The sequence below is a fragment of the Amphiprion ocellaris genome, chromosome 7 (genome assembly GCF_022539595.1).
Source record: "Amphiprion ocellaris isolate individual 3 ecotype Okinawa chromosome 7, ASM2253959v1, whole genome shotgun sequence".
Taxonomy (NCBI): Eukaryota; Metazoa; Chordata; class Actinopteri; family Pomacentridae; genus Amphiprion; species Amphiprion ocellaris.
Window position 1 is genome coordinate 34,363,899 of NC_072772.1, and position 9,899 is coordinate 34,373,797.

Here is a 9,899-nt window from a genome sequence, read left to right on the forward strand (position 1 = left end):
ATACAAACACAGATACACTCAGAAAAAGTCCTGTAGTCCAGCAAGATGGAGTTTATTCTCACCACTTCCTTCATCAGAGCTCCAGACTCCATCAAGTTATCTGTAGAGCTGCAATGATTAATCAATTATTTCTCCACTATTTTCATAATTGACTAATCAGTTTGAGTCATTGAAAAATAAACTGTATGATTCCAGCGTCGTAAATGTGAATATTTTTCTTCTTTCCTCCTCTGTGACAGTAAACTGAATCTCTATCTCTCATTTTTCACTATTTGCTGACATTTTACAGACAAAAGAACAAATAGATTAAACAAAAACATCATCAGTAGATTTGTTGACAATGAAAACAAGCGTTAGTTGCGGCTCTAATTTTCTGCAACGAAACGTCTCGTATTCTGAACAGCTGTGGGTTTTTATACGTGAGTGTGAAGGAAAAATAACTCTTTCCTCTTTCTAAGGTCATAATGGCCTTTAAACAGGCAGGAGGTTAGATATTATCTATTCTGATGTTACTAAGCAGACTAGTTGTCTCCATATTGGTCTGAAATCTAAATACTCTAAACTACAATATAAACCTGAAGATCAGAGAGAATCTTCAGAACTGATGCTGGCAGGAGCTGCTGCTCTGTTGGTGTCACTTCTCCTGATATTAGTAAACTTTACATACTCCATGTCTCCTTCTCTGCCTCGACGTCGCTGAAGTTCCACAACAGTGAGCCTCGTCTAAGACAGATTTTTCTGATCTGTTGTGACATCAGTGACATCTAGATGTCATTTTTGATGACGGTTTACATCTTGATGGACGTTCAGACGTGTCAGTGAGTCACTAGAGTCTTCTGCTTCCTCCAGGCCTCCTCCCAAACACACCCTGAGCAGAGTGATGGTCACCAAGAATCGAGGTAAAGACAAGTTGTGGAGCTGCACCAGGGAGCCGCTCAAACAGCCGCTGCTGAAGAAGGTGGTGAATCACGAAGACCTGGCTCAGGACGCCTGCATGTCCTTCATAGATATCCTTTAATCATGTTTCACTTCAACACTGCTTTCCAGCTAACAGAGAAGGTTCCAAGGATAAAGGTTAAGTCAAACTCCTATATAACCAGTACGATCTGGGGACCTCTAGTGAAGTGTAATAGTGATTGTGATTATGTGTGATTCTGTAATTATAAAGTCAGATTTCCACCTCAAACCAGCAGCCATAGTTTACATAAATCACATGAAGTCACCAGCTAATACTAGTCAAAATGTGAATATTTAATTTACATGTACATGTCAGCTGAACCACTCAGAGGATGTTTTGAGAATCTCTTTTTAAATTCCACACACGTCCTAAATGTTGCACTGAGCTCAGCATGTTGTGTGGTTCCTTGACGGTGGTCCTACCTGTGATGAAGTACATGGGCGACTACCCGTCCAAACGGACCCGATCGGTCAACGAGCTCACGGATCAGATCTTTGAAGGGGCGCTGAAGGCCGAACCTCTCAAAGACGAGATCTACTGTCAGATCATCAAACAGCTCACAGACAACCACGTCAAGTCAGTAAACTGAGGCCAGAACTGAATAAAAATCCAGGTTTTTGCTTTTCACATGGAGTCAAAACTCCCCCTAAACTCACAGCAGATTTCTAAGAGTCTATTGTTGAGGTGTATTTCAACCCAGACATCATTAACTTTTTAAAATTTGCTCTTTACATTTTGATGACCTTATCACAATAACTAGTTTCATGTTTTTTTTCAAATCTTTGCCAATATTTATAGCAAAAAAAAGATCAATTTCTTGTCTAAATCAATGAGTGGATTCAGTAGAAGGAGCTAAAATGCAGAATGAAGATGTGCTGTTTCTACTCGGTGAACATTCATCATTCCTTCATGTGTGTCTGCAGGCTGAACTGACTCCAGCTCCTTTCTGAAGACGTTAACCTGGTGTTTGTGCTGCTGCAGGTACAGTGAGGAGAAAGGCTGGGAGCTGCTGTGGTTGTGTACTGGTCTGTATCCTCCCAGTAACGTGCTGCTGCCACACATCCAGAGGTTCCTGCAGTCCAAGAGACTCCATCCGCTGTCTGGAGACTGCATGCAGCGTCTGCACAGAGCTCTACGGTAAACTCACCAGCTTTACAGCCACCTGGACCTTGGATTAGTCACCATCTACTTCATGGTTGTTTGAGGCCTGCTGCTTTATGAATCACATTTTTAGGGAAGGATAAAAATGCCACATTTTAAAACCCAACAAAAAACACCACACAAGTAAAGAGCCATTATTAAAATAAACTTAAAATCATTCTAACAAAGTTCCCCTCTGCTAAAAAATATGTTCTGCTTATTTTAATTTGATGTTTGAGGAGTAGAGTTTCTCAAAGTTCACATTAAATCTCAGAAATATACAGAAGTGCTGCTGATACTGCACAGGGTTATTGTGTATCTAGAAGGATATCGGTGTTGCACACATTTTTCCAGATTCTTTCATGAGTAAAATTTATTTAGTATCTTCACTGTAGAATAAGTAATTTTTTTCCACTATAACTGAAGTTAATTTGTTCTATTACATGTATTGGTCTTCTTTAACTTCATCAGTGGTTCTGTGATGCTTACATGTGAGGGAAGTAAAATCAGCTGACTGACCGTGTTGTTGTCATGGTAACAGTAACGGATCCAGGAAGTACCCTCCTCATTTAGTGGAAGTTGGGGCCATCCAACACAAAACGACACAGATCTTCCATAAAGTCTACTTCCCCGACGACACAGACGAGGTACGACAAACTGAAGGACGTAAAGGTGAACTTAGTCACCGACAATTTATAGTTTATTTGAAGAAGAGTTTTTTGTTTGAAACCTGCAGGCCTTCGAGGTGGAGTCGAGCACCAAGGCCAAGGATTTCTGCCAGAACATTTCCACCAGACTGCTGCTCAAATCTCCTGAAGGCTTCAGCCTCTTCGTCAAGATCTCAGACAAGGTCAGGATTCGATGATTGTCTCTGAGACACTGGAAACCAGAATAATATATGAAATCTGTGAGGTCAGGAGATGTTTCTGTTCTCTGCTGGTGTTAAACCAGTGTCCACATGTTCTTTTAAAATGATGTTTTGTGGTTTATGTTGTGGACATTAGCTTTTTGATCACCAACTATCTTTGACTTTTTCAGTTCTTTTGGAGACTAACCATGAAGCAGATTCTCCACACTGTTAGACACTTCATACACAGAAATACTGCAGCATCTAACAGTGGACTCTAGGTACTTTATTGATTAACCTGTTCTTCCTGTCTCTGCAGGTGATCAGTGTGCCGGAGGGGGATTTCTTCTTTGACTTCGTTAGACATTTGACCGACTGGATCAAGAAATCTCGACCAGCTAAAGATGGTTAGTACAGTTTAACATTTTTTGGTCCAGATTTTGGCATTAAACCTGTTTTAAAGGCCACTTTTAATCAATGACCATGTAAAAAAAAATCCCAGTTAATTTCTCCTCCTTCCTTCCCTGCAGGAATCGTTCCCTCTCTGACCTATCAGGTGTTCTTCATGAAGAAGCTGTGGACCAACACGGTTCCAGGGAAGGACTCCTTTGCTGACTCCATCTTCCACTATTACCAGGTTGTCCTGATGACACTTCTGCTTTCTGTTTATTTATTTCAACTAGAACACTTTACTGTAAACAACATTTGCCTGAAATCCAGGATTAAAAATGACAGCAGAAAAAACACACAAATACACTGATATATTCTGAGTTTAACCATTTTTTTAAAATAAGCTTTGGTGCTCTAATATAAAAACTAAATGTCGTTTTCCTGTGTGAGATTGTGCAACTTTCAGCAGCTCTGTTTACAGCAGATTTGAAATTGATGAAATCCTAAAGAGGACACAAATCTAAACCCTACATCTATTAAACGAAAAAAATACTTTGTTTTTTTATTTTATACTCAAAGTGATTATCATCTGCATTTCATTTCCCTTCAAGTGAGGCTGAGTGTAAACAATAACATTGTCTTCCTGTTTTCAGGAGCTGCCTAAATACCTGCGTGGCTACCACAAGTGCTCACGAGAAGAGGTTTTCCAACTTGCTGCGCTCATCTACCGCGTCAAGTTTGAGGACGACAAATCCCACTTTCCCACAATTCCCAAGATGCTTCGGGAGCTGGTTCCCCAGGACCTGATCCGCCAGATGTCACCAGATGACTGGAAGAGGGTAAACATGAAGTCACTGTTGTACACGTTAAGGAGGTTAAATGTCAGATATCATTTGTCTAAACACTGATAAATGACTTAATTCCAGTTTTGTATTTGAGCAGAGCTTAATCCTGGCTGTGTGTTGTTAGTCTGTGGTCGCCTACTTCAACAAGCAGGCCGGCAAATCCAGAGAAGAGGCCAAACTCATGTTCCTGAAGATCATCTACAAATGGCCGACCTTTGGCTCCGCCTTCTTTGAGGTCAAGGTAAACACACCTGAGCCTGTAGCTTTTAGGGTGTTACTCTCACCTGCCAATTTATTAGGTACCTGTGAAATCTAACGAAGTCCAACACAACAGCATGAAGTAAATATATGAGAATTCTGCTTTATTACTGAGGTTGTGGTGTTGTACTGGACTGCATGACCTCATATTTGACCAACCTATAAAAACATACATGAGAGGCAGAATATTAGGAACACCTTAAATGTAAAGTGGTCCAGTAAACCACCTCCAGTGTTATATAGAGTAATGGGGTTAGGGTTGAAAATGTAGAATATATTAGACTTAGACTTAATGAATCTCCAGAGGGAAATTCAGTTCTGGCTGTAGTACAGCAGCTCTGTTGTATTTGGCTAAATCAGATTCCACACATTGACCTAATAAAGAGTTGCATGAATGTAGTTTTGTTGAGAAAATAGCTGCTTCAGAGTTGGACTGGACTGAATATTTTAGTGTCTCAGATGAGAAGAACTAAGAGGCAGAAGTGCAGGGAAATGTAATAGTAAAGACAAACGAGCCAAACAACTGAGTAAACAACAACAAACAGGACGTCTTGCTTCATTTGTACCATCTGAAGTGGAATTATGTAACATTATGTAAATGTATAAGCTAGGGGTGATGAATGGATATTGAGACGTTTTAGCAACAAGTCTTTTGTCTTTAGCAAACCACAGAACCAAACTTCCCAGAGATCCTGCTGATCGCCATCAACAAACATGGAGTCAGTCTCATCGACCCCAAGAACAAGGTTTGTGTTTTTACAAAAACATGTTACTGCTGTCCAACTGTAGAAGCTACACTGATGATCCTGTTGTGTAGTTGCTGTGTGTCATTAGGAACGTCTGTTTGTGTGCAGGACATCTTGACCACTCACCCCTTCACCAAGATCTCCAACTGGAGCAGCGGAAACACCTACTTCCACATCACCATCGGCAACCTGGTCAGAGGAAGCAAACTGCTGTGTGAGACTTCGCTGGTGAGAAGCACAAACCTAATGTCTGGTAAACTGGAAAAAGAGGAACAACTCACTGCTACATGATAACAATAGAAGGAGTATTTCAATCTAATGTAGCAGACAACACGAACCAGTAATGAGTGGAGGGCTTTACTAATTGTTTACAACCACACACACGATAAATTCTGTCCAGTGTAAGTTTCCTTAACTTTATTATCAGCGACACGTCATTGGTGTCCTTCTAAACAGGTGGACTTTCATAAATACCTGGAACTCCCCATTAGTCAGAACTGAGGAAGCTTCTGGTATGAAGGTGAAACATCTTCCAGAACCAAAAACAAACCCAACTACCTTCTACTGCTGACATTCTACATTCAGAATAATGTAAATTTCCACAGCATTACTTCTGTCAGTGCAGTGAAACAGTCATGTCTTTCTTAGCACTTAGTTTTACTCACCATTTACACTGTTGTTCAAAAGTTTGGGGTCATCCAGATAATTCCATGAAAACTCCCACTTTTATTCATGTGCTAACATAACTGCACAAAGGTTTTCTAATCATCAATGAGCCTTTCAACACCATTAGCTAACACAATGTAGCATTAGAACACAGGAGTGATGGTTGCTGGAAATGTTCCTCTGTACCCCTATGGAGATATTCCATTAAAAATCAGCTGTTTCCAGCTAGAATAGTCATTTACCACATTAACAATGTCTACACTGGATTTATCATTCATTTAATGTTATCTTCTGCTTTTCTTTCAAAAATAAGGACATTTCTAAGTGACCCTAAACTTTTGAACAGTAGCGTAACTCACAGAAAATGACTAATAATGAACTCATTAGCTTTTCACATCATATTCATCACTCAAGTAAAAGACTTTTCTTGGATTTTTTTTGTTTTTATAATTTAAAAGAAATGCAGGGAAAGTGTTGAGTTTGATTTGCAATTAAATGGTGAATCAAACTGATATTTGTCTAGAAACAGCGAGCAGCAGGCGGTAAGACGTGACTGCTGTTGCAATGACAGAAGTAAAGCTGGGCTGCTTTGGGTTCAAATATTTTAGCTTTAACCCAGAAGGTTCTAACAGATTGCTTTTGAGCTGCACGTATTTATTAAAGTCCCTCTGTTTTGTCATATCAGCATTACATGTAGCTGATCAGTGGATCCAGTAGATCACCTGCCCAGTTGATCATAGATGTCTTCCTTTGTAATGTATGAATATTGCTGTCCTCAGAGAAGCGTCCCTTATCTTTCATTGGTGTGTTCACTCCTCGCTGCAACTACAACATTGTTCAGCTTGTGTTTTGGGTGTTTGGTTCTCATGATGAACCAGTCTGGGCTTAAAAGGCTCCAATTCTTCCCAGATCTCCTTGTTCTGTACGGGCCCAGTTAGCATAGCTACAGGTTTTCACTGCTTTCATAATGGACATACCTCGTCCTTACCTCCTGTCTTGGAAGGGACATTCCTGGTCTGGTGCCGTCAGGTTCTGAGGGCTTCTAGCTTGTGTTCCAGTTGGTGCACTTCAACCCGAGCAACACTGTAAAACACAAACGCACAACAAAGTCCTGTTACCTCCTGCACCGTCTGTAGGCACCACGGTCCTATTATCACACTTGAACTTGTTTTATGGCTCTTATCCAGGTTGGTTCCTCCTGACTAGATCCTTGCTTGTGTTGGATCTATTCTCAGATGTGTCTGTTAAATGAAACACACACAAGGATAAAACACACAAACACAAGCTGAACGACATCTCTGCAGTCCAAAGCAGAGAGGAGTGAACAGAACTATACCAGGAGACGGATCTCTAATCTGCAGATTGATTGAAGTTCATTTCATTCCCTGAATTGAGCACTACTTTTCCATTTCCTCACAATATGCTTTACATTCTCTCTAATCCATGTGAGCAGTTGGTGTGTTGATCCTGATAGACATTTTATTCAGGTTGTAACAACATAAACTACTAGTGAGTTTGGGAAACACTACAGCAAGGAGAGACGACGCTGAACCTGATGCATTCACTTCTAGTTGTTCTTTTAAAAGGCTGATCTCAGACAGTATCCAGCTGCTCTGTCTGGCTGTGATGAGGAAGCTGCTGTATTCCTGAACTCCTAAATACACAAACATCTGCCACTGAGGCACCGCAGGTCCCAACAGCTGGATGTAGCAGCTGGATGCAGTTGGAGATCATATGAGGAGCACATCAGGCGTCTCATGGTCTCTCCTTTCCATAGTACCTGCAGTGACTGTATAACAACTAGACTACATCAACTGTTCATGTGAATCAGGAAGAATTGAAGCACAGTGGAAGGAAATGCAGATCTGTAAATTCTTGCCGTCTGAGGCTCCATCCGTCTGATCTGTTCGTACCTGCAGGGCTACAAGATGGACGACCTGCTCACCTCCTACATCAGCCAGATGTTGACCACCATGAACAAGCAGCGGTCTGGGCGGGGCCACAGCAAGTGAACTTCTTACTGGCAGGAGGCCACTGAGCTCATCCGCCTCTTGCGTCCTATTGGCCAGCACTGCAGCTGGGGGCGGAGCTTTGCCACCCAGCTGTGGTGGATGAGCCGCAGTCCTTCTGCTTCCTCTGAAGGGTCCAGGCTCACTGAGGCGAGTTCAGCCGCCAGCAGCGACGACCCCGGAGAAGGACCCAGCAACTATTACCACTACGATGAGGACGAGCCGTCCAGTGAGGACGACTACCTCTAAGACTGAAGTCCAGACTGTCCTCCGTTAGTCTCCCTGGTTTGGTTCCCAGATTCAGCAGAAAGTGTTCAGTCAGTAGCACGGTCACCTTAAAGCCTGATTCAGATCACAGTGAGGACCCTCTGCTCTGTGAAACGTTAACAGGCATCTTAAACATTCAGTTAATATGTCTCTGTTTGCCTGAGTTGGACTGTGATGCTGTTCAGTCAACGACTCATAAAGTGTTGGTTTTAGATAAATTATTTTCTTAGTTGGTCAATCAGTTCCTTCGTTTCAGGCCACAATTAGTATATTAATTGATTATTTATATTACTAGGAATTACTGTAATGCAAAGCTTCAAACCACTGACAAAAATGACAATAAATACATCTAATTATTACATAACTGTAGGCCTCGTTTCCCTCCTGGTTCTCCATCATATCTTACATTTACACTGCAGAAGCCCTGATTTACCTCTAAGAGTCACATAATAATAAGCTGAACGCTAAACCCAGACTCTGACCTGAAACCTTCACTACGAAGCAGAATTCGGCTTAACTTGGAGTTTAATTCTGTTGTTTCAGACCAGGTTGTGTTCAAGATAAAAGATCATGTGTCTAAAAGCAGCTCCTGCTCACCAATTAGTTCTTTTGGAAAATTACATCCCTATTTCTATAAGAAAAGCTCCGTTAGGAGTTTATTAGCAGTTTCAGGATTATATCACTACCACTGTTCCCTCTAAGCTACGTGTGTGTGCACTGCTGACACGGTCTCCGTGCACAGAAAATCTGCGCTGCGCACAAAAAAAAAAATCCAACCTAAATTGTAAATAAAACAAACACGTAACAATTCATTCTGTGCTATTTTTCAGTGTGAGTCAGTGAGTGATCGGTGACTGGCTGCTGCAGCCAATGATGCGATTCACATACGTATTTACCATAGACTGTATATAATGGTATTTACGCAGCTAATCAACGTCAGGCGTCCTTATGTGCAGCCATCGTTGTTCTCATAGATATGAATGAGTAGACAGGACACGCCATGCTACTTTGGCTCTGAACCTTTATCTACCTGTGGTCGCTCTGTCTTCTGGAGTGATTTGATTGGTTATACGTAACGAATAAAACTCCTTTAACTTAACATCTGTAAACAAAACAAAAACGTATCAACAAAGTTTTCTGTTAGAGTTTGTGTTCTTCTTAGTTTAACTCAAGATTTTAAATACTTTCATTTACTGCAAATGAATATCTACTCCAAATGTCTCACTAATAATCATTATCAGCCTTAACAACCCACAAAACACCCCTCTATGCTGGACCACACTTAGTACAGTCCTGTTCCCCCTTCTATAAATCTGCTTGGAATCTTCCACTTCCTGTTTGTCAAAGTGGCCTTCTACCTGGACAGGTTTTGTTGGAGCTCATGCAACAAACATTTTGGGTAACTGCACTTTAATATGGATGGATGACACTGAATTAGAGTCTGTTTTAATGAGACTGAGTTAAGATGTGTAGCTCTGTCATTAAATAGGAAATTATTTCTCTGAATTCACAGAGAAAAGTCTGAAATGTTTGCTAGGTTAGCATCCCACATGTTCTTTGGCTCAGCTAAAGCTAACTCTCTCCAACTTCTGGATCTCTTGAGTTGCTTGTTGTTAAAATATCTTGCTAGAGGTGCTGAAGCTCAGAAAGTCTGAGATGTTTGTTCAGAATAAGCTCATTCTCAAGTCTTATCTGAACTGTCCTCTTTTGTTTGAACTTTCCCTAAACTTAGGAGTTAATGACAGAGCAGCACATCCAGACTCAGTCTCATTT

General features: G+C 41.1%; 1 protein-coding gene across 6 annotated transcripts in view; it reads left to right on the plus strand.

Annotated features, from left to right (window-relative positions):
* myo7aa (myosin VIIAa) overlaps positions 1 to 8,938 on the plus strand; it is a 75,162-nt gene extending 66,224 nt beyond the window's left edge. For 4 of the 6 annotated variants that reach the window (XM_055012529.1, XM_055012531.1, XM_055012527.1 and 1 more), the window contains 12 exons: positions 850 to 1,007; positions 1,381 to 1,534; positions 1,940 to 2,095; positions 2,640 to 2,745; positions 2,835 to 2,948; positions 3,265 to 3,352; positions 3,476 to 3,582; positions 3,989 to 4,174; positions 4,305 to 4,421; positions 5,101 to 5,184; positions 5,293 to 5,412; positions 7,770 to 8,938. In XM_055012529.1, the coding sequence (XP_054868504.1) occupies positions 850 to 1,007; positions 1,381 to 1,534; positions 1,940 to 2,095; positions 2,640 to 2,745; positions 2,835 to 2,948; positions 3,265 to 3,352; positions 3,476 to 3,582; positions 3,989 to 4,174; positions 4,305 to 4,421; positions 5,101 to 5,184; positions 5,293 to 5,412; positions 7,770 to 7,862 (1,483 nt within the window). In that variant the 3' untranslated portion in view covers positions 7,863 to 8,938. Of the gene's footprint in view, positions 1 to 849; positions 1,008 to 1,380; positions 1,535 to 1,881; positions 2,096 to 2,639; positions 2,746 to 2,834; positions 2,949 to 3,264; positions 3,353 to 3,475; positions 3,583 to 3,988; positions 4,175 to 4,277; positions 4,422 to 5,100; positions 5,185 to 5,292; positions 5,413 to 7,769 lie in introns of those variants that run through there. The other 2 variants (XR_008602367.1, XM_055012532.1) reach the window with 2 other exon arrangements.
* Positions 8,939 to 9,899: the final 961 nt, after the last annotated feature.